The sequence below is a fragment of the Chelonoidis abingdonii genome, chromosome 9 (genome assembly GCF_003597395.2).
Source record: "Chelonoidis abingdonii isolate Lonesome George chromosome 9, CheloAbing_2.0, whole genome shotgun sequence".
NCBI lineage: Eukaryota > Metazoa > Chordata > Testudines > Testudinidae > Chelonoidis > Chelonoidis abingdonii.
This window is the reverse complement of record NC_133777.1, coordinates 6857652-6881790: the sequence shown is the minus strand read 5'-3', so window position 1 is coordinate 6881790 and position 24139 is coordinate 6857652. Positions and strand designations below refer to the sequence as shown.

At 53.1% G+C, this 24139-nt stretch overlaps 1 protein-coding gene across 8 annotated transcripts in view; it reads left to right on the top strand.

Annotated features, from left to right (window-relative positions):
• RAI1 (retinoic acid induced 1) overlaps positions 1-23511 on the top strand; it is a 132253-nt gene extending 108742 nt beyond the window's left edge. For 7 of the 8 annotated variants that reach the window (XM_032762787.2, XM_075069158.1, XM_075069161.1 and 4 more), the window contains 4 exons: positions 9442-15058; positions 19391-19484; positions 21745-21794; positions 23408-23511. In XM_032762787.2, the coding sequence (XP_032618678.1) occupies positions 9458-15058; positions 19391-19484; positions 21745-21794; positions 23408-23422 (5760 nt within the window). In that variant the 5' untranslated portion in view covers positions 9442-9457 and the 3' untranslated portion in view covers positions 23423-23511. Of the gene's footprint in view, positions 1-4683; positions 5276-9441; positions 15059-19390; positions 19485-21744; positions 21795-23407 lie in introns of those variants that run through there. The other variant, XM_032762786.2, reaches the window with a different exon arrangement.
• Positions 23512-24139: the final 628 nt, after the last annotated feature.

Genomic DNA, 24139 nt, shown 5'->3' with positions numbered 1-24139 from the left:
AGTGGAAGCTGCAGGCGCTCAGCCTGTCTCAGGACCAGGCCCTTAGCGAATTGGAAGCAGGAGACAGGCTTGGAGCGGTGCAGGGAGCTGGCAGAGGATTGGAGCAGCCCAGGACTGCAGTGTCCAGAGGGGCGAGTGACAAGGTCCAAAGGCATTGTCAGTGAAAACCTGTGCCATTCCCGGTAGCCGCCCCTCCTCCGAGCAGAGTGAGTGACGTCGGAGGGTGAAGTCCCTGAGCCTCCGTTCTTTCATTCAGCGTGCTGACGTCTGTGCAGAGAGTCCCCCTGACTTCAGAGGGCTTTGGATCAGGGCCTTCGTTTGCAGTTCTGTGCCTTTTCCTCCCCCCCGAGCGGGCATCAGAAAACCATCACAAACGGTGGCAGAAGTCTCAGTGCATCTGAGCGGCTGGCGTTCACTTCCGCGAGCGTCTGCACAGCTGTGTCGTGACACGTCAACGCCACCGCATGGTTCCATCTCGCTTGTCCGGCCCGATAGTGTAAACCCCTTGTCTGGGGCACCTGAAGGGGCGAGTATGCAATGTTTCTCATGAAGATGGGTGTTGAGTTAAGCAGTTCCCAGGTTGCCTGCTGGGAATGGTTGAGGCTTTCTGACCTTTTCCATCTGTGGAGCACTTGGCCCCCACATCCAGCCCAGGCTCTGGGCCCACCTCTCTTGCCTAGCACAACAGAGGGGTCAGCTGTGGACCATTCACAAGGATGCTGCTGATGACAAGTGGCGGGTCACTGTGAAAGGAAGTGAAGGATTGTAGCGGATTTGGCCAGTGACTGCACGTTCCCAGCCCTGCATCAAGTGGGTGTTTTAATGCTAATTCGTGTTCTTATCCCCCTCTAAAATGGAGAGGTGAAAACTGAAGTGAAGTTACAGGGGGCAACAGGCTGTAAAAATAGGTCCTTTAGTTAGAAAATAGGACTATAGCATCTCAGGCGTGTCCCTGACCCGCACTGTGCCTCCATTTCCCCCTCTGTAAAATGAGGACAAGCCTGACCTTCTCACCGGGGGAGGGGCTGTGAGACACAAGTCACGGAGTGGTGTAAAGTGCTGTGAGATCCTCAGAGAGAGAGGGATTCTTTGTACTCTTGTGGGGAATGTCTTTCCTGCTGGCCGAGCGCTCCTGTGTCAGACTTGACAGACAGGTAAGCGTGCCGCTGATGTCTGGAGGGGCGCTGGAGTAGAATCTCCTACTCATCAGGGAAATATGTGGGGACCCTCTAGGAAGTGCCCCTCCAATATCCCAAGTTGCCATTCGCCGGCATTTGCTTGTCGCCTGCATGAAAAGGTGGTAGTGGGCAGTACCTGGAGCTTTCCGTCTGCCTAAGGGGCACCTTCCCCTTCCTGGTCACCATTCTAGCCAAAGAGTGTTCCTCATTGGCCTTTGGAGCCGGCCAGTGCTGCTGGGTCCTGCCTCTACTTCTCACGCTCATCAGAACTGCTGTCACACTGCTTTTCTGACAAGCGAATGTCCCCTGTGGGTGATTCTCCCCTCCCCTCCCCACGCCCTCAGAAAATATCCCCTTGTGCAGGAGTGGGCTGCGGCCCAGAACCACGCCTGGGTGTGCACAGCTGGTGCGTGGTGGAGAGTGGGGGTGGTTGTTTGGATGGGCTTTCTGGGTATGTCTACACTGCAGAGAAAAACCCATGGCATCCAGTCTCAGAGCCAGGATCACTTGACTTGTGCTCACTGGGGCAGAGGCTGCTTGGCTAAAAATAGCCTTGTCCCCACTCGGCTCTGAGACCTTCTCCCTTGTGCCCAGACACCACTTGAGCAGGAATGTCTACACAGCTGTTCTTAGCCCCACAGCCCAGGCCCCATGAGCCTGAGTCAGTTGACCCGGGCTCTGAGTCTTGGTGTCACTGTGGGGTTTTTTTGGTTTATTTTTGCATTGTAGACATAGGCTCAGAGTCAAAACCCTGGCAAGCTGGGCCTGCTAGTTCAACAGTCTGAACTAGGCCTTGGAAGTTAAGCTGAGAGGCTGTTCCCACCTCGCCTCAGTGCTATTGTTTCAGTCTGTCAGGCTGCAGACTCAATGAGACAGCTGCCTATTGATTTCCTTTGTGATTGTGATCACGGGGCTGGGCTAGAAACTTCTTAATTGAAAGCTGGGATCCTGGAGAATAGGGCATTGAGCAGTCTCGCGGGGTGGGGCACCTGAGAGCATGAATGTGGGGGTGGGGGGACTAGGTCTCAGCCCAGTAGACAGCTTGACTTGAGGCCAGCCTGCATCAGAGGCTGGAGCATCTGTTAAGTTCCACGCTAGCCAGGCCACAAGGAGAGACAGAGCATCAGGAGGGAAAGAGGTGAGGGAATGGAGCTGTGTCAAAGCTGCACCTGCTGAGAAGAGACAGACCTTACAGCACAGGATGGGAGACTGCTAGCAAGGGACGTAGGAGACCTCTTGGAAGGGAGGGAGGGGTTGGCTGTCTTGCGGGTAGCAGGGATGCTGGGACCTGCATTTCAGAACCAATCCTGCAGGGTGCTGTGCTGCTCTTGGGTTGGTCTGAGCATCCTCCAGTCCTGCTGATGTCGGCACTTCATAAGGTCAGACCCTTCATCTGCCCCCTTTTGTGGGGTGGGAGTGAGGAAACTGAATTCCTGTTTAGTGTTTGTTAGAGGGACTGCTGGCTGGGGAGTGAGTGCTGCACATGTTCCCCCCTCTTCTCCCAAACAGCTCTACCAGTGCTCTGCAAGCCTGACCCGCAGATGCAGCCAGATACTCCCGTCCAGGCCTGCCCACCATGCACTTCAAGCCTGACCTGAGGCGTGGCCAGCTGTGCCAGTCCTGAGTCCATGCAAAACTGCACAACTCATCCCAAAAGCACCCGCAGCTCTGCTCCTGTCCGCTTGCTGGGCCAGCTCTCCTGACCAGCCATCATTAGCAGTGCTGAATTTGTGTGCACAGTTTGCGGGGTGGGGAGGGAGTACAGTAAGCTCATTTCACATGTGATCTGATCCAAACTTATCTCGGGTCTCTCTTTCCAGTGGCAGCAGAGAAGGGCGAGATACACACTGCCCGGAGTTTGTTCTCCTGAATGACAATGGGGACTCCATAGGGCTCCTCTGTCCTGTGTGTCAGTCATGTAGTCTCTCCGGGTAGCTCTTTGTAACAGGATGACCAACCTGCGGAAGGGCGAGGCCTGGATTTGAGCTAACATGAAGAATAAAATCACATCTTAACCGGGGCACTGAGGGTCACTCTTGGTCAGCTTACACAGGGCACTGGTGCTTTGGGTGCGTATGAGGAGTTCCCGTCATCACTGCTTATCATGCCAGTCTTGTCTGCTCCTTAATATTCATGAGCAGGAATATTCAGCTGTCTTTGGACGCAACCTTCTAAAGAGAGAGACTGGGACCAGTCCAACAAGCGCAGACGCCGTCTGACTGGGGCAGGACAGGGAGATGTACAGGAGCTTTGAGGCACAAGTTATCATCTTCAATGTCTGTAAGACTCATGGTGTTAAAACAGTTTCTATAGGGTCCGCCACTGTAGTAAACAGATTGTATTTATGGATCTCCATATTTCAGTGGGATTGTTGCTAGAGCAGCTGACTCTCTCCCTTCTCCCTTACCTCTTCCAAGATGAAGAGATATTTTCACAGGTTCTGTTCTCCAGCCATGGCCTCCCATTATCTGCCCATCACAACATCCTTCCCACCTTATGCTGTGATCATTGTCCTCAAAAGCTCCCCTGCCACATCATTCCTCCTTGAAGCTGAAAAAAGATTGCCTTATGAAAGGGGCTTGTAGTGAGTGTTGCAGGAAGCTACCTACATCCCCTCCTGGGCCTAATATATGCCTCGGTTTCCCCACCTGTAAAATGGGAGATAACAACATTCCCCTGTCTCAGAGGGGTTGTGAAGGGCAAAGCGTTTGTACATTATTGATGCACTTTAGGTCTCGTCACTCATTCCAGGAAGGCAACATTTATATATTATTTTTAACAACATAGATTTCTGCAAAGGTTTTCCAGCATTTTCATCTCCGCTGACTTCTTTTCAGAGGAGTCAGGTCAAAATCACAGACAAATAATGTTCCCCTCCATAGTGATGGCTGTTCTCCCATGGCTGTGAAATATGATTTCTGGGGGATCTCTCTCTGAGAGACTCCCACGGTCAGAGTTGTGAGCCGGGGTGGGGGAGGGGCTCTAGGCAGCTGAACAGCATCTGCACTGCACAGTGTGATCGTCCGAACCACTGGTCATATAAGAGGTTGTCCCCATGGCAACTGCATACTGCCAAGGTCTCGCTGCTCTGGAGCTGTGGGGGCTGAGGTGCCGGGGGATGGAATGTCTGACGCTCTGGAGCCAGCAGAGACTGTGGGAATGGATCTGATCTGGAGTGTCCCGGGTCAGGACCCCCAGCACGTGGGAGCAAAGGAAACGGGCCAAACTCTGTGCTGCATAAATCCAGAGCATTCAGACAGAGCTCCTCTCTGGATTTACACTGGCCTCACTGGGAGCAGAATTGGGCTTGGGGGGAGGAATTCTGGATGTGTCCCAGGTAACAGAGAGCAGAATGCAGCCTTGTGTGTAACAAGCAGAGCAGAGGATCCAGGGGGAATATCCAGGGTTGTGTGGGTGTTTTCTTGTGCTGATGGGCTCCCCCTGAGACATATTCAGGAGGAAATCCGCCCACGGCTTTGGCCCACGGCTTCTGTCGATTTTATTTGCCATGCTTCCCCTTGGGCTAAATCCTGCTCCTGCTGAAGTCAGGGGTGAAACTCCCTTATAGCTGAAACAGCTCATCGGCCTTGTTTTTAAAACCCTCCATGGTTTTGCTGTAGCCAGTATCGCAGACCCCACCCCCTTTCTAGCCCCGTCCCTGCTCCAACCCTCATACAGCTCAGCCTCCTCCCTGTCCCCCCCGCACAGACTCTGCAACAGCTGCTTTTTATCATCTCAGCCTCATTGACTCTCTCCCTTTTCAGGTCTCCTCTGAAAGGAGCTTTCTCCCTTGCCCATAACTCTGAATCCGCCTCTCCCCTCTGCTGTCGCTTATCTCTGCGTTCGGATTCTTTCAGTCCAGGGGAGAGTGAGGGAAGGCGCTTTGTGGCATGAAGCCATACGATATTTGTGTCACCCTGACACAACCCTCTCCCTGGCTGTTGTGCAGCAGGGCATGCTGACCTGGAATGCTGCATGCTGCTGCACTGGCTTGAAGGACCTGGCTAACAGGCGAAACAACCCCATTTCGCTGACTTCGGCTGTGTGGCTGACCTGCGCGATCATGTGGTTTGCGCAGCTGGAGTGGATGGGCCCAGGTGGGTTTATAACCAGGTTTTGAAAGCCAGGTTTTAGCTTAGGAACTGGAGCAAAAATTGGCCCTAGCTACACTGCTGAACCAAAGCAGGTTTCAACCCACTTGTGCTACCAACGTGTGGCATAATGCAAACAAGGCCTAATACTACTGTGTGAGTATCAGAGGAGTTAGGGGTCCCCATAGAAATCCAAGGGGTTACATCAGAGATAGATGGGGCCCTTGATGCTCAGTGTTGGCCAATGTGTGGGGCTGGGGGAGGGGAGCCTACAGTCTGGGAGGCACAGATCGTCAGGGCCATCAATTGTTGGAGGAGCTATTGTCAGTAGGTGGCTGCTGTCCTCACTTGTCACATTCCCCTTTGCTAATCAGTTCCCACTGCTAGGCTGCTCCAGGCCTTCTCTTTCCTCACTGGCTGCAGGGGCTTCACAGACTATTGCTTTTGGAGGTTGGCGGGTAAGGGACAAATCCGGAGATCCTCACGCGAGGATCCTCATCCAGCCTGGGGATCAGTTCAGTGGAAATGTCACCGTGACCCAAACCCGCTTTGCTTCTAATTGGATCATTCGCTCATCATCTCCCCCTGTTCATTCCCCTCTCTCTGTGCTAATGTCACGTCCCTCCTTCCCCCACAGCCAAACGGTGTCATTATCTCAGCCTGGCGTTGCCTGGGCTCTTTGGAAAAGTAATAATAATTAATAATCAAAGAGAAAGGAAGACGTCTTCCATTAAAGCAACAGCCCAGTGTTTTTTTCAAGCTGCTTTCATTTTTCAAACCCACTTCCTTGTGTAGCTTTTGGGCCCTTTCCACCCTTTCGTTTTCTCCGCCCCCCCCCCCCGCGTGTCCCCAGGGCCTCTCTTTCATTTGTGTTCTTTTGTTCCGCAATTCCTTCTCCCCTAGCCCCTTTGGTGGGATGGGGGAATGTTAAGCCACGATTTGTGCGTCGGGTGACTTGAGCACAAGGTTCACCATATTTTAATCGAACTGTCTTTTCTCCGAGATACATGCTTTAACCGCATCTAGCTGCTTGTGCGTATTGGGAAATCCAGCTGTAATACAGAAGAGCTTGATTAAGCAGAGCCAGCATTCCATTCAAAGGGAGGGGGAGTGGAATAACGGGGTGCTGGAGGGGATGGGAAATTAGCAACACCACCTTTCTTAGTAGCTTTTAATAGCGTTTTTTGGTCATGTATTTCACAGGCTTCGGTTTTCAAAATAAATAAATAAAAGGTGCTGAAATGTTAATGATATCCACAGGACACTCAGCAGGAAATGAGAGCAATCTGGGACTAATAAAAGCAGAAATGTAATTTGTGCAGATAGACAGGGCTCAACAGGCAAAGGTGCAGGCAGCTTCATTTAGAGCCACACAGAATTTTGCACATTCTGGCCTCGTAAATATGCCGCCCCCCAGTGCAACGGAACGAGGGGGGCGCAACCTTCCCTGGATGGGGCCGCACGGAACGTGGGGATTTTATGGTTGCACTGGAGAAGGTGCAAAGGGGCAGGGGTAACCTTATTTCATGGGCTACTTGCTGCAAGGGCCGTTGCGATGGGGATTTGTGTCCGCACTTGTTACGAGACTGGAATGAAATTGTGTGTCTGGGTGCATGCACGTTTGATCGGGTGTGCACACATGTCTGACTGCATGTGGGAGGGTGCATGCGTGCACATGTTTTAATGAATGTGCATGTGTTTTGCATGTGTCGGGAGGGCTGCATGTGGGTCTATGTGGGGGTGGTTTGTTTTTAACAGCCAGCCTGAAGTCTTTAGCGAAAGGAGCAGATGACGGCTCAGATCTGCACAGAGAGAGAGAGACGCCCGTGTCAAAAAACAGGGAGAGAAAAAAATCCCGCCTCTGTGCACAGCTCTGGTTTGACTCTCTCAGCAGGTGTCTGGTGTAATATGTTAGATGCACCAACCAAAGCCGGAATCGAAGTGGGGAACTAGGGCGAGAGGCCGTTCCCCGTGTTAAAGTCATTTCCTTAATAAACACGGAGAGAGGACAAAAGGGAGAGAGAGAGAGAGATTGCACCTCAGAGAATGGAAGCAGTATGAAGAGGAACCGGGCTGGCCTTGTGTGTCCCACCCCAGCTTCCAGGATGGGGCACTGGCCCTTTCTGTCACCACTCCTGGTGGGGAAAGCAGGCTGGCTGGCCAGGATATGGGCCCTCCAAGCATTCACGGTGCTTTTGTTTAGGGCCAGTCAATCAACAAGAATGGGGATGCTGCCTCACTAGCGGGTCCCCTCCAGTGCTTCCCAGGGGAGTCAGACCAACCCTTATGACTCACGTGGAGGACTCCCCATTTGCACACAGCTAAGGCATTCCTCTTTCTTTCCATCTCGTCCTCCTTTCATCCCTGGGGACAGGGCTGCAGAACGAGCTCTTTCTCACTCGTTGTAGGGGACTTCTTCACTGCACAGTTAGCCCAGGTAATTGGCACCGGGGTTGGTCTAGCCTGGGTGACGTGAGCCTCCACACGGCCCTGTGCCCTCACCGTCTCTACACTCACCCATGTGGGGCGTATCCCACGTTCTTTGTGCTGAGACACTCCAGGATTCTTTCCCAATCCATTCCATCAGTTGTGAGAGAACTGGAAGGGAATTGTGGAAAGGCATTGGAGGACTGTCAGCTCTTGCTTTTGCATGCATCCTTGCTGCAAAGTGAGTGTGTTTCAGCCCAAGCTAAACTGGAGCCTGCGCTCTCACCTGTACCCCCAGCCGTGTCAGGCAGCCTGGGTTTAAAGCACCTCCAAACCCAGATTACATGGTGTATGGATGGTAGGGGGTTGGGGGTAAGAGCCTGGGTTAACTGTGCTGTGACTGCATCCCCTGAGAGGGACCTTTCTGGTCACATCCCACTGCGTTTATTAGCTCCCCCTGGAAAGAGTCAGAAGGAAACCCGCATGACCAGAATCCTTCTCTAATGTGGATAGATCATGTGATTTCCAGTGTGAGAATATACCTGTGCCTGGCCCCAGCAACAGGCAATAGAGGAAGCTGTGAGGGTGGTTTGGGGTAGGAGAGGCAGTGGTATCCCTCACCAAGGGGATTTCACACACCACTGGCGCTATTCGGTAAACTCCGGTGCTGCGCAGGGCGCAGATAAGCCAACAGTAAATCCTCACTCTGGACCCTTCCAGGGAAAGCAAGTTAGAGAGACACTGGTGGGGCCTGCTCTTTGCTACGCCCCCTCTATGCCCATTGGCCCTGAGCACATCACAGGATCAGGCCCTTAATGTCCATGCTGATGTACCTTTACCCTTTCGTTGGCACGTATTGTCTCACTGCACATTATCTGTTTGTCTACCTAGAAGATGGAAGCCATGAGGCAGGCACTGCCCTTTCCTAACGGAATTGGAGATAGGAACCAGGGATGTTTTATGATGGCTGTGCCTCACTGCTCTTCCGATAGACATCTGCTTCAAGGGGCAGACAGAGTCCAGATGGTATCACACCAATTGAGGAGGTTATTGATGGGTGGGGGGTGGCAGAGAAGCAGAACCGCGAAGTTGAAATGACTTTCCGTAGCAGAGCCCGTGTTTCTGTTCTCAGTGCTGATAGGTCAAATAATAACACAACAATAATGATTAATAATTTTAAAAAAACCGAGGCATTGTAACTGGATTACAGGATCCTGAAAATCCCAAGGAGGGTGTGGGGAAAGGAGGGAGGATCATTTTGCTAAGTGATTGCCAGCACTCGAGGGGCAGAGAGGGATGAGAAAACAGGTGTGTGAAACGCTGAGCAACCTAACACCATTCAAGCCACATCCAGACGCTGCCTGCATTGGTTGCCGTCCTTGGCAGATCTGAGCCCACAGGGATGCTGGGGCTGGCAGGATGGGCTCAGTGTTCCTGAACCAGAGGGTGTCAATAGACTGCAACTGGTAAGGGAGAAAGAAGGGGGGAAAGGAATTGTCATTGGAGTTTTTGTTTTGTTTCCCTTTAAAGGCTGAGGGGCGGGAGGGGAGGTCTGACTGTAGCGCACAGTCGGGAGGCCTGCATTGCAAACCAACAGCTGCAATACAGGCACAAATCTCCAAAATCTCGCACCGGCTTTTAAACAAACAAACAATAAAACAACACACACACCCCTGGCCTTCCCAAACCCAAGGTAAAAGAAAATGGTTCATCTGAATGCTCTCTCTCTCTCTCTCTCTTCACAGATAAGAAGCCCGAGCCATGCAGTCCTTTCGAGAAAGGTGTGGTTTCCATGGCAACCAGCAGAACTACCAGCAGACTTCACAAGATACATCACGCCTGGAGAATTACAGGCATCAAAGTCAGGCAGGGCCGAACTGCGAGCGTCAGAGGCTGGTGGCGAAAGAGTACTACAGTCAGCAGCAGCTGCCTTACCCAGGGTACGAGAACAGCGCCATGGAGAAATATCACAGGGGAAATAAGCAATTGCCTGGCCAGCAGCTGCAAGGCCGGCCGGCCTTTTCAAATTACACAGTCCAAGAGAATAGCCCGTACCCGGCCCGCTATTCTGGCGAGGAGAGCCTGCAGCCCTGGGGAGCTCAGCAACAATCCTTAGCCGGAGGAGTGGCAAAGTATGAGGAAAACTTGATGAAAAAGAGCCCGGCTCCCGCCGGCAGCAGGCAGTACCATGAGCAAACGGCTCAGCTTTCATTCCGAACTCATTCCTTGCACCTGCCGCAGCAGCCGCCGCAGCCACCTGCCTTGACATATCCCAAGCTGCAAAGGCAGAAGATCCAAAATGACGTCTCCTCATCCATGTCCTTTTCCCAGACCGGCCACTTTACCCAGCACTCCCAGTCCCAGTTCCCAGCATCTTCAACGTACTCCTCTGTCCCAGGAGGGAGCCAGGCAGCTCATTCATATAAAAGCTGCACCGCGCCCTCCAGCCAACAGCATGAGCGGTCTCTTGGAGGGGCTGCTAACCTAGCATCTGGGCAGCGAGTACAGAACCTGCATGGCTATCAGGCAAACCGAATTAGCTACGACCAGCAGCAGCAACCACAGCAGCAACAGCAGCAGCAGCCCTTGCAAGGAAGGCATCATGCCCAGGAAACGCTTCACTATCAAAACCTAGCAAAGTACCAACATTATAACCAGCCAGGCCAGGCCTATTGCCAGACTGATGCTCCAGTGAGGACCCCAGAGCAATATTACCAGACATTTAGTCCTAGCTCAAGTCATTCTCCAGCTCGTTCTGTTGGTAGATCTCCATCCTATAGCTCCACTCCATCCCCTCTGATGCCAAACCTGGAGAATTTCCAATACAGCCAGCAATCTCTCAGCACAGGGTCTTTCCCTGCCGGCATCACTGACCACAGCCATTTCATGCCTTTATTGAATCCTTCTCCAACAGATGGGACGAGTCCAGATACTCAGTCTGGGAACTGCAAAAACTTGCAGAAGGAGAAGATCTCTGAAAATCTTCTGTCTGATCTCAGTTTGCAAAGTCTAACTGCGCTCACCTCACAAGTCGAGAATATTTCCAACACCGTCCAGCAGCTTCTCCTTTCAAAATCAGCAGTGCCCCAGAAAAAAGGCATCAAAAACCCTCCTAGGACACCAGAACAGCTAAAAGGCCAACACTGCAGTCCAGAGAATAGCACGTACTCTGCCGAGCAGGTTGGGACGCCCCTGTCGGACCCTCTTAGCACCCCTCAGTCAGTACATGCTGAAGCTCAGGATGCCGATTATCTGAGCGGGTCTGAAGATCAGCTAGAGAGAAACTTCCTTTATTGCAGTCAAAGCCGCAGTCCAGCGAGGGTCAACAGCAACTCCAAGGCCAAGCCCGAGTCGGTCTCTACTTGCTCGGTGACTTCTCCAGACGACATGTCCACAAAGTCCGATGATTCTTTCCAGAGTATTCATGCTAGCCTGCCCTTGGAAACATTCGCCAAGTACATGACCAATGAAAGGGAGTGCCCGAGGCTGCTCCTGAGTACGCTGTCTCAGGAGGAACTGGCTTCCGAAATCATTGTGCTGCAGGATGCTATCAACGAGAAGGCAGACAAAGCCTGGGCCAACTCCCCTGCTTTAAACAAAGACTCCGCCAAATCCCCTTTCCATGTAGAAAATCACAGAACGTGTCTGGACTCAATGGTTAAGAGCACCTGGTCCAACCAAGGTGACTCAGGTACCCACACTGAACCCCTGAAATTGGACAAAGCCTCTGGTGGAAACAACAGTAAAGATTTCAGTGAAGAGATTTATGAGAATGCCCAGGTGGAGTTTACAACAACTGAAACAAAGAATGCTCTTAAAGTCACCAGTTCCCTGGCATATAATTCCAAACCCAATATCCCAGCTGCTACTTCGAGTTCTGGGGCCACCAGTTACAGCTGCTATTCAAACCCCACGGCCAACTCAGTGGGTTCTGAAAATGCCATGGAGTCTTTTGACTGGCCAGAGGAAAGCATCAGTGAATCATGCCTGAGGTGGAAGGAGCTTGGGCCATGCCTACAATCGTCAGATCTTTCCAAGGGTTTGTTCCACAGCAAATTGGCCGAGTCTTGCAAAGAGAAAAAAAATGCCTGCTGCATGGATATATGTGACGGCGAACAGCCAGCGAAGAATGAGCAAGCCGAGGACTTCAGCCAGCAGCAGATGGGGGAGGAAGAGGAAGACACTTTGACGTATGATGAGGCCACAAAAGCAGATAGTGAGAGGTGGCTGGAGGATACCAGGCACTGCTGTTCAGGTGGGGACTTCAGTGAAATCCCGATGATATCATCTCCAGATCTGAAGGAGTCTGATTTGGAACCAGAAGAATATTCATCTCTGTGTGAGCTGGCTAGTTCAGAGCAGAAGTCTGTGATCTATGATACATCCCCACCTAAACCTCCTGAGAATGCTGCAGTGCTCTCCTCCAAGGATGTGCCAGTATCAGCAGAAGAAACTGTAAGCGCAATGGAGAAAGAAAATTCAGGTCCCTCTTCTCGTTTGTCTGGACAGTCTGTTATCCTCTTAGGCCCGGCAGTCGGCACTGAAACCAAGGTGAAAAGTTGGTTTGAATCTTCCCTGCCTCACATTAAACCAGAGGAGGACACAACAGTAGGTGAGAGTGTCCTCCAGGAGAAGACAGAGACCGAAACAATGTTGTCGGTCAAGGTAAAGAAGCAAATGCTACCGGAAAATTTGCTGGTAAAATCAGAATCAATCTCGAGGGGCAAGACTCTTCGCAGCAAGAGAGTTCATTCTAGGTTGTCAGAAGGAGAGGAATCCAGAAAACCAGTACCAAGCCCGTTCAAAAACATCCAGGCAGCTGGCATGGTGGCCAACACATGTGTAGGGCCAGATGGCCCGATGGAAACAACAAGCAAAAATGCCCATGGCCAGACTCCTAGGTTTCCAAATGAAGGCTTGCCAGCTCGGATGTGTACCCGCTCTTTCACTGCCTTGAGTGAGCCCAGGATGCCAGCCCCACTGGAAGGACTGAAGGTCTTGGCCCATCAAGAAAAGTTAGGGAAGAAACCAGTTTGTGGCATGAAGCAGAGAGTTGCTTTCAAAGCCAGGAAACGCACTGGAAGACCAGCCCCAAAAGTTGTCCAAAATCCCAGCGATCCCATTTCTCTCCTGGTCCCAAACTTGGTGCAGAACGAGGACTTTATTGGCCAGAAGGCTAAAGGCCTGGAGCCCCACGATGCAGAGGTGAAGGACCAGAGATCCATGATCCTGCGATCTAGGACCAAGACACAGGAGGTCTATACAAAAAGGAGAAGGGAGAAGAGAACAGCAGAGGTCAGGATCAAAAACTGTAAAACACCCAAGAAGCTCCTTTCAAACAACCATCTACCCCCCACCTTCAAGATCACATCCCCAGGGGGGCCACACAAAGAAGGGAAGGTGGGCAAAAGAATGAAACTCCCCAAATCCGGGCCCGGAATGGGCAGCAAAATGTCTGAGCGGCCACTGCATTCGCTGAAGAGAAAATCCACCTTCATGTCCCCTATCCCTGCCAAAAAGAGAAATTTAGTTTTAAGGAGCAGCAACAGCAGCACAAAAGAGGAGAAGCCCGAAGCCTCCCCCAATCTCTTTAAAAGGATGCCATCAACCAAAAAGGCAAGAGCTAAACTGCCCACAAAGAGCTCCTGCGAAGCAGCCTTGATGCCCCCTCCAGCTAAAGAACCCCCCAACGTCTGTATTAAAATCACCTCTCGGGCAGCATTTCAGGGGGCCATGAAGACAAAAGTGCTACCCCCAAGGAAAGGCAGGGGCCTCAAGCTGGAGGCCATTGTGCAGAAGATCACCTCGCCGAATTTAAAGAAGTTTGCATGCAAAACGGCCGCTGCCACCGCTACTGCACACAGTAATCCTCTGAGCCCTGCCGGCGCAGAGAAGGAGCGGGCCTTAAAGAATGCAAGTGTAACCCCAGCGGTGGGAGAAGCGGGGCCATTAAACCAGGGCATGGCACAAAAGGCTCCTGCCGCTTCAGTAGCAGAGCAATTATGCAGAAATTCGAACAACAGATCCTTAAAAGGAAAACTAATGAACAGTAAGAAACTGTCCTCTGACTGTTTCAAGGGTGAGGCCTATTCATCTCCTGAGACAGTGCAGTACAACAGCAGCAGCATGGCTGCAAAGAGCATCAGCGTGCTGCCCAAGAAGAGGAACCGAAAAGGGAAAGCAGCAGCCTTCAGCGTGGCCAAAAACCCATTGGACAGGCGTGCGCATCTCACCCCTGCTCTGCTCCTGACGGCCAGAGAGCGGGCAGGTGCGGGGGACACGCTGGGGAACGGGGAAGACGGACAAAGGGACGGGAAGAAGCCAAAGACCGAGGACAAAGACTTTGCCAAGAAGGAACCCCCCGAGGGGAGAAGCTCCCAGACCCAAACCCGGGCGCAGAAGCAGCGAGCGAACCACTCCAACTACAACGGCTACTCCAAGAGACAAAGGAAACGGCACACCCGTAGCAAGGCCAAGAACGTGGCCTCCAGGTGTAAAAGCAGGGTGAAGCGGCGGCGGCAGCAGCAGGCCCCTCTGCTTAACCCCGCGGAGCCTGAAATCAGACTCAAGTACATCTCGTGCAAGCGGCTGCGGACGGACAGCCGAGCACCGCCCTTCTCCCCCTACGTGCGGGTGGAAAAGCACAACGAGTTCACCACCACCTGCACAATCATCAACTCAGCCGGGGAAGAGGCCAGGCTCCGCAAGGAGCAACAGCCTTCATCCTCGGCTCAGGCCCTGCTTCCTGGTGGGGCCTCCCTGCAGCCCAAAGCGGCGCTGCCTTTATCTTCCACAATGCACCTGGGCCCAGTGGTGTCCAAGGCCCTCAACGCAGCCTGTCTGGTCTGCTGCCTCTGCCGGAACCCAGCCAATTACAAAGACCTTGGGGACCTCTGTGGTCCGTATTACCCAGAGCACTGCCTGCCGAAAAAGAAATCAAGGCTGAAAGAAAAGATTAAAGTGGAGGGACCAAGCGAAGAGTCTCCCGTGCCTTCGCCAGCAGAGAGAACACTCAAAACGACAGATAATAATTGTACAACGAGTACAATCAGTGGAAAGCCGCCAAGGCTGGACAGTGCCGCTGACTCAGCGAAACAGAGCGCTCTCCGGTCGAGTTCCAGGGGAATGTTTAGGAAACTACAAAGCTGTTACTGCTGTGATGAGAGGACAGAGGGAGAGGAGGCGGCAGAGAAGCCCAGAAGGCACGAGTGCAACAAAGCCGAGTCCCCGTCTCAGGAGTCAGTGGGAGACACGCAGGAGCACTGGGTTCACGAAGCCTGTGCTATATGGACCGCTGGGGTTTACCTGGTTGCAGGGAAGCTGTATGGGCTACAGGAGGCGATAAAGGTGGCTGCTGAAGTGGTAAGAGCCTCTCCTTAGGCTAAAGGGCCATTTGGAACGTGCACACCCGCTCACCAGCCCTACACACCTGCCTCCCGTTAGCAAAAGTCTGGGATTGCCCAGATCAGAGAGGGCAGGTTAAACCCACAGCTGTGATTGTGCATGGGGCATTTGTGGGGGGAGGGAAAGGAGCCTTACCATAAGACATAAAGATTGTATCCTCCAAACAAGTCTAACCACATTCTTTGCAGTCACTGGCTGGGGAGTTGAGGTGTCGCCCTTTAGGAGGCCATCCTAGGAAAGGAATTCCAGTGCGCATGGGGCTCCCTGAGAGGCAGGCTCGGATTTCCAACCCTGGGTGCCTCGCAGTTGCATCCTGCAAAGTGTCAAGCCCCCTCAGCTGGAGCACAGAGTGCACTGCACCTGACACGATTAGGCCCTCCGGCTAGCTAGCGCCTCGCCTAGGCAGGGCATCCTCCTGAATGCCCCTGTGCTGGGTGCCCCCCGTTTGAATGCAGGAGCAAACAGGTAACACCAGCAGTGCTTAGTGCCAGATTCCCAAAGAGCCTCTCTGAACCTGCCCGTAGAGACTGCATCCGCCTTTGCAGTTGGGCAGCTAGACAGACATGCAGCACAACGTCCATACGCAAATATGGGGTTTGGCCTGTGCAGACCCTTTCTGATATTGGATTGAAGGTAGCGAGAGGCTGTCAGAGGCTCATAGAATGTTAAGGCCAGACAGCACCATTAGATCATTTGTATCTCGCAGGCCAGAGCATTTTCACCCAGTTACCCCTGCACTGAGCCCCATGACATGTTCCTGTTCTTCTGGGCATTCGATGCTCATCCCAAATAGAGCCTGTTGTCTAGCCGTCCCAATAGGACACAGCCAACTTTCAAATAGGGCAATTAAAACCCCCCACAGGGCCCTTTTCACCAGCGAAACGCCACGTGCCCCCTGGTGGGAAGCCATTGGAAACCGGAACACCAATTAATGAGCAACCATTTGTCTTTACTATTCATTTGGGGCCACATCCTGCCAACTCCAGTGGGAAGTCAGCCTGGGTAAAGACTGCAGGGTTTGGCCCTGTATTGAGCTTTCCTTGGCGTCCCCAGACTTCACACTGTGTTAATAAATAGAAGAGGAAGGTGGAAGGAAAAGGGGATTTAAACATGCACCAGCCGAGTCTTATTAGGAAGAGCCAATACCTACCTCATTTTGAATCAGACACATGATCCTTACCTGCTGCTGTCGACTGGCTCCAAATGGCACCTTAGCATGTTCACCTTCACCTTGCCAGCCTCCATGGCTCTAGTTACATTCCCCCTGTGCCTGGGCTCTTTGTGGATGCGCAGTGGGCGACAGAACAGCTCCCATACCACTCCGCCCTTGCCCCCCATGCGGTTCCGGTGCTGTTGCACACACAGTAAACAGCAGCACCACAGGTGCAGTTAGACAGCCAGGCTTAACAGTGCGTTAATAAAAAGCCTGAGGAGCAACAATGAAAACCTGCCAATTGTCTTAAGAAATGTTGCTCCCAGGAAATTAAAAATAATGCACAGGCATAGATAGGGTTTGTCTGGCGACAGGTATCCTGTAACCACGCATCAGGCCCGGGCAGAAACTGAAAGCAAGGGGCGAGATTCTCAAAAGCACCCAAGTGATGTATTTGCACAAGTCTCATTGTCTTTCAGTCTCATTGCCTTTGAAAATCCCACTCATGTTGCCTATTTTGGCCTCAAATTAAACTTCCTTTGTGCAGGAAGGTGACCCTCCAGGTTCCCATAAAACTGTGGTGATCCATCACCCGTGGGGACTCTGAGATCCACTGGAAGCAAACTGTTCCACCTTTACCGCAGCTGGCTTGGCATGTGTCTCAGAGGTGCAATGCTAGCTAGGAACAGGGACGGAAGGGGAAATGGGATGAAGGAACAGAAGCTGCCTGGCCAGATTCCACAGTGACGGGCAGAGTAGAGGGCAAAGGGACCCTTCTTCCTTCACTTCTACCCTTTTGCTTTTCCGCGCCGAAAAGATCTAGTGCAAGTAAGACGCATCGTGAGGGTAATTAACCTCTGGGACAATTTTCCTAGGGAATGTGATGGCTTCTCCAAGGTGCCAAGCCTTTCAATCGAGACTTGATGTTTTTCTAAAAAAAACCTCTAGCTCTGCCGAAATTGGATGCAGGGGATAGTGGATGACATTGTCTGGTCTGGGCTATGCAAGAAGTCAGACTAGAGGATCATAATGGCCCTTGTTCAGCTGAAAGTCTATAAATCCATGGTTTTACCGAAGGGGGAGCCGTGCCCCAAAACACCAAGTAGTTTGAGGCTGTCAGTGAATATGCCACATTGGACTGTTCTTACAACGTCCCTCGGCCTGGGCTCTTTACACTGTGGGTGCATTTAGACCTGTGCCTAAGTGTGTCTTCTCATTTATACACACACCGTTCCACAAGCAGAATAAACAAGCTCAAAAGCAGAGTGATTATTAGCTTCTCCGGGCAGAGATGTCTTCTGTGCCCTCTTCCGTGTCTCTGAAGCACCATGCTCAGCAGTGGGGCCACTGAACTGGTAATAATTCATCATCAGAACCTGCTGGGCAAAGGAGAGCCAATCAGGGCCAGATCCTCAGCTGGTGTCACTCAGCATAGCTCCATTGGCTTCAGCGAAGCTAACCTGATTGATTACGGCCGAGGATCTGGCCCTCAGAGTGTGGAGAGGTATCGCTGGGTGCAGATAATGGCATATTATAAAGCGTTCTTCTGTGTTTTTACAGCATGTCAGTACTAGTATTTAAATAGCTTTATGAATTAATCAACGTTGGAACATTTTAAACATCCATTCGCCCTCTATCCCCAGCTGCAAAGCCCCTGAAGGGGTGGGTCTGTAGAGCTTGCTCAGCCATCCCTTGTCTTGGACCACCATTCACCTGCACCTCGCACTTGTACTGTTATAAGTGATGTACCTTGGAGTTGCTGAGTCTCAGGACAGCGGAGAGGCAAAGGGCCAGTTCTGCTCTCGAGCTCTGCTGTAGAGCAGGCTGGCGTGAGTGAGCGGATATGTCCCGAGGATATGCTAAGGCAGCGAACCCCATGTCATGGCTACGAACTGAGATCAGTTAGCATGAGGAGGGTGGATTGAACAGTCAGTTCCCTGCAGTTCCGGAGTTTTCATCTTCCCCTTCTGGGTTATGTTCCACTTGCATCCTTCCCTCTGGGCCTCTGCAGGTGGCGCAGTGCAAGGTGCCCTCTTTATCCTGCCCCTTTCACCTGCAGGTCCCTGGCTGGGTGTTCTGCAGCACGGCCGTTCGATGCTGTGCAACGTACGGAGACTCCGAGTTGTGCCAGGCCTTGTAAGGGACAGCTCATGTTCCCAGAACGAGGAGCACGCCCAAAATCCATACATGTTTCGCACGCAGCGCAGGGCAAGCTGGAGACAGGAGCGCATGAAGAGCTGGGATTCTAGACCCAGCTCTGCCCCTGACTCACTGGGTGGCCTCAGACAGGTCACTCCACCTGTGGGTGCCTCCCTAAAATGGAGAGGACGACTGTTACCTAGCCCACAAGGGGGTTGTGAGGATTAATGAATATTTGAGAACTGCTTTGAGATCCTCTGGTGGAAGGCACGAGGAAGGGCAGAGTATTTTGACCATTATTATACATCAAGCGAGTTCATTGGGCAGTCACCGGAAAAGCACTTTGTGCCACTGCAGTAAGAGGAGTTGCTTGCCCTGACACACAGTCAGCTTGCATTAGCCCCACCCCATCCCAGGACCCCAGTGGGCTAATGCCCTTTTAGAACATAAAGGGTTGCCACAGCCTCTAAGCATTCAAATTTGGGTCTGGTTACAGGTGTTCTTTGGCCTGCAATTCTGGTTCCAGTCAACAGAAAAGAGGTGGTTAACAAAACCCAGTGGTAGGCCTTGGAGAGGACAGGTTAAAGGCTATGTCTATTGGATAGCTCACTCATTAGTGGTTGTGGGGGGAAAGGTGGTAACTGGGACAGAGTTCCTGTACTGGAGGAGCTGGGAAGAGGGCAGGAGTGCTATTCCAGGGGCCAGCTGAAGTCATTGGGAGCATGCCTGTGTTGCCAAATCTGCAATAAGGGTTGCACCGCACCGTCATGAGGAAGTGAATGAGTGTGGTAATGCTAGTAGGGCTCAACCAGGCTTTGTGAGGCTGAGAAACGAACGGGATAAATCTGAACCTGGTGGGGATGTGAAGGTGGCAGTTTTTCCTGGGCTTTCCATGGCTGCCAGGGGACTAGCTAGTTCTTGTATCTGGGATTTACTTCACTGGACCTCACTGGATTCTCTCTCTCTTTTTCCCCCCTGCCTCATTGGTGGATTTAAAGAGATGCTCTAGTTGCCAACAAGCAGGAGCAACCATTGGGTGCTGCCACAAGGGATGTGTCCAAACCTATCATTACGCATGTGCCATTGACACAGGTAAGGCTCGCTTAAGAGAGGAGGGATTTGGGTCAAGAGGGCTTGAAGGACCTCAACTTCCTGCTCCCCGGAGTTCGGTTGCTCCTGGCGCGATTCCCGAGTCCTGTGCATGAAGAGAGTTATACAAGATGGGGAATTAGCCTCCATTGCGGCTGGCTCGGAGACCCCTTTCTGAGCATTAGCGCTCCATGGGATTTGGGGGGTTCATAAATGAGAGGCACCAGCGCATTGGACCCAGCTTTGTCTGTGCTTTCCAATGCACTTCAGACCCGGCCCTCTGCCACTCATGCCAGGCCTGAGTTCCCTCAGCAGGTCTGCCAGTGCACTGCCAGTTCTGACCAGTGTGCCTCTTATTCCAGGCCTAGTCCCCACTTCACAGGAACCACAGCTGGTCTAATTAGTTTGTATTATGTCCTGTTCGTGATCATTCACAGGGTGGCACTATGTGGTTAGAATAGGGGGGCTGGGAGTCAGGTCTTCTGCATTCTACGCCTGCCTCTGCCGTAGGTTTGTTGCATGTCCTTGGGCAAGTTACTCGATCTCACTGGGTTTTAGCTTCCCCCTTTGTGAAGGGGTATAATGGTACCTCCTGTTCGTTCATGGTACCAGAGTTACTGGTGATCTGTATCGGGAAGGCTCCAGAGAAGGGAAAAGCCTTTTTAACAGGCCAGGACCAAGTGTGTTATTCTCTGCACGCCCCTGCAATCGATTTTGTTACTACTGAGTGTCAGTTTGCCATGCATGTGTGCCAGAGAGATGGGACGGTATTTATATGGCAGTCAAAAACCACTGACCCAGTCTTAAAGGTAATTTCAGCGTGGCACCATTGGGCACTTTGCCACAGCCCGTCTTGGAGCTTCACTCTGCGTCCCACAGATTTCAGGGAGGATTTCATACCAGCTGAGGGACTTGTGCAGGGAAGGGCATTGTGGTATGATGGAGTTTGTTGCCATATCACAAATTTGTCATAGGCAGCAAGATGCCCGTTGGGGGCGCTATAAAGAGCTCACCCAGCCCCTCTCCTGGAGGCTGCTGGGAGAAGAGGGTTTGATGCAGAAAGGCAAGAAGGAATTCAGGGTGAGAGTGAAAGGAAGAGAGCAGTGTGGGGTGCTGGGCTGAGGGGGGCACTTCTGATCCCATCCCTGCCATCCGCACCCTGCCACACGCAGCGCCTCAGTTTATCCATGGGGGTGAGGACCCCACCACACAGAGATGTTGTGGGCAGTAAGCAGTTAAGGCAAAGGGGCCAGAGTCAGCCCTGTAGACCTTTGCAGGAGTCACACGGTTGGGCCTGGTGTTGGGAAAGCAGTTTCGAATCAAAGCAGCCACAAGCATTATTCCCCATCCCTTGTCTCTCTGTTTTCCATCCTCCTGGCGGCCTCACTGTCCTCCTGGCGGCCTCACCGGGTGAGGAGGAGCTGTCAAGCCGGAGGAGGCTGTGAACAGCCCCAGCCTCTTTCACAGCTTGTGCTGCCGTACTGTCAGCCTCGCAGACATCCACTGGTACTGGGAGCTTTCTTGCGGAGAGGAGAGGCCTGGAATTGCTGCCAGCCCTATTCCCAGCTAGCACCAGCTCCCCCAGCAGTCACCCAGGCACGTGTGTCAGGTTGGGATGGGGCAGGACCGGCTCCACCGAACTAGATCTCCCTAGACTCTACCCTCTGGACGGCCTGCGTCAAATCCCACTCAAGCCCCCAGGGGCATACATATGGCCAGTCTCAGCTTAGCCCTTTGGCAGGAACATGGCCACAGCAAACCCCATTGCTCACTTAGCGCAACACAGTGTGCTTAGCAGGAGAGACCAGAGTTTGGGGCTGAGGGGCAATGGCGGGACTGGAGGAGCAGAGCAAAGCCCAGTCCCAGGACTTTAAGAGCAGGTCCAGGCTGAGGAGCTGAGGCAGAGCTCTGTGGGTGCTGCAGGTCGAGGGTGAGGGGTCCTGGGTTAGCCACGGGGGGCCTGGCATGGCCCCTGCTGGGCTCTAGCCTTCGGGCTTCCCATCAGCCAGGAGTGGCCCCTCTGGCTGCTGGAGGAGGAGCCATTATGGACACTAGAGTGAGTCCCATTCAGGCCACTGCAGGACAATGCCTGTGGCAAAGGGGAAATCAGCAGGGGTAGGGAGAAGGCTTCACAGCTCCACCAGCGCCCCCAGCTCAGAGCACTCAGCCCGCAGGCTAATGGTGGGTGGTTGTGAGAGGCGGGGGAGGGACACAGCTGCCTCACTCACACCCTCTAAAGTAGGGCTCTGCTTTCTGTTCACAGGTTGCTTATTAACTGAAGAGAACTTCTCTCTTAAATGTCCCAAACATAAGGTGAGTCCAGAGCCCCCCACCCAGGAATCTGTCCTCTCCTGGCTTCTCTGGCCACAGCTCTGGCAATTCTGTGGGTTCCCCTGCACAGCTCCCAACAGGCTGAGGGAAGTGGAGGCTGGCTGGGGTAACCCCACTGCCATCCTCCTAGCCCAGGGGCTCAGCTCATGGCCAGTGCTGAGGATCAGGAATCATACCCAATGGCCTGTCCATCCCGCCTGGCCTCCAAGCCACCTCTGCACTCTGGCCATGTCGCCCTCCACTCCTGCCCCCAAATTTCAGCTCCCTCTGAAGCCTCTTTATACACCTTGCTCTGTTGGCTTCAGCTTCTGGCAACTCGTCCCAGACGTCTGTTGCCCTCCTGGGGAAACGCATCCCCTGATTTCCCTTCCAGCTCCCACAGAGACGGAGTCAAGCTGCCTCTAGGTTCCTGCTCTGTGGGCGGCCTGAGCCGTTTGCCTGGTGGAAGCAGGCAGGGGTTGTTCTGCCTGGTGGAAGCAGGCAGGGAACAAAGTGAGGTTGAAGCGGGAGCGTTGGAGGGGAAGAGGCGGGTGGGGAGGAATGTCACTGCTGCTGCCACCATCTCCCCACAAAGCAACCGGAGAAGGGCTGGGACTAAAGGGCTTTGTCTTCCTTCAGGAACTCAGTTCCAAATGCTGACTGGGGGGGGGGCGATAATTTAATCAGCGCTAAAAGCGCTTCCTGCCTCTCTCCTTCCCCAGCACGTGCACCTTATTACAGGCAATCAGACAGGAGGTCGGGGCTGCACAGCCCAGATCCAGACTAAGCTTGGGAGTTGAGTGTTTGGATCGGGTTGGGGGGCGGGGGCGGGTGAGCCAGGCCCATCTGTCGTTTGTAATCCGGTCTGGACAAGACCGGGCAGGTTATCACCAGCTGGTCTGATGAGTGGGAAGAAATGTGCAGATGTGTCTGGTAGCTGCTCCGGGCTGATGTCCAGGGAGGGAAGCCAGGGGCTGTGGGCCCAGGGGGAATGCACAGCACCCCGTAAACGAATGGGCTCCCACTAGCGGATTTGTTAAGCTGAAGTTGCAAAGTGTATAGCTGAGGCTGGAGGGACAGGCCGTGTAGGGCAGTTCCTCTGATGCGGGACCAATGGTAAAGAGGACACCTGTCCCAGCGTGGGAAGGACAGGACAGCAGCGGGGGGAGGTGCACACATCCCTTTCTCGGGAAGACTCTGGGGAGGGCAGGATCCCCGCAAGCCAGCAGATGGCTAGCGTGGCACTGAATCCAAAGGGACAAGCCAGAGGAGGGCAGGTTGCTGAGAGATGTGTCTTCCTGCCCCCTGGTGGTGGCCGTTCTCTCTGTTGAGCTGACAGGCTGCAGATACAGCTGTTATTTTGTTGTTATTTTGCCCTGTGCCCGGGGCAGGTGAGCAGTGCCAGCCGCAGGATGAACCCAGGGAGTCCTCAAGGTGGCTCCGGCTGCCTCATGCCACCCTGTTCCCTGTGTGCTGGCAAAGCCAGGCCTGGCATTCAGCCAGCTCAGCGGGAAGGCCACACCATTCTTGCCCCTCCTCGCAGGGGGTGGACCCCCCAGAGCAGCAAGTTAACCCTTTCGCTGCCAATCCATTAACCTGTTCGGCTTCTTTTGCAGAGGCAGCCGTTATAATCCATCTGCCGGGAAGTCACCCCTCTGCCAGGCCCAGGTCACCTCAGAGGCTCCTTGGTGCTTGTCTAAGCAGTGGCTGCCAACGGCAAGATCCCGCAGGGAAAGGCAAGGACGAAAGTGCAGAATGTATCCATCTGCGTCCATTCCCCTGGGCAATAGTGTTTACCTGGGACAGGGGAGCACCCAGAATACAGGCCAGGTGGGAAGCCAGTTCCAGGTTCTACTTCTTCCCTTCTGCTCCCCGCAACACTCTACCAGAGCCATTCCGGATGGGCACGGAGATCCAGCTCCAGGGTCTTCTTGGAACTCTATCCAGAGCCATTCCAGGTGGGCACATAAAAGCAGTTCCACGTTTTTCTCCTTCCCCCTCTGAACTCTACCCCGGAGCCAGTGGGCAAAGAAATCCAGTTCCAGGTTTTTCCTCCTCTCCCCTTTAGGACCTGTAACTGACACTGATAGTAACATCTTTCACCTGGGACAAGGCCCCAGGTAAATCCCGGCCTGGAGCATTTTCAGCACCTCCCTTTGAAGTGGATTCTGGGTATACCTGCTGCGGTGGGACTCCCTTGACCAGAGAACGAAGGCGGCGCATGGACGGTGGCTTCTCTGACCCAGTCCCAGATGATGCAAATAACAAAACCCATGGCAAACACAGACTATGTTTCAAAACTACATTAGCTGCACAGGGGTGGGGATGGGACGGGATGGGGGGCAGGG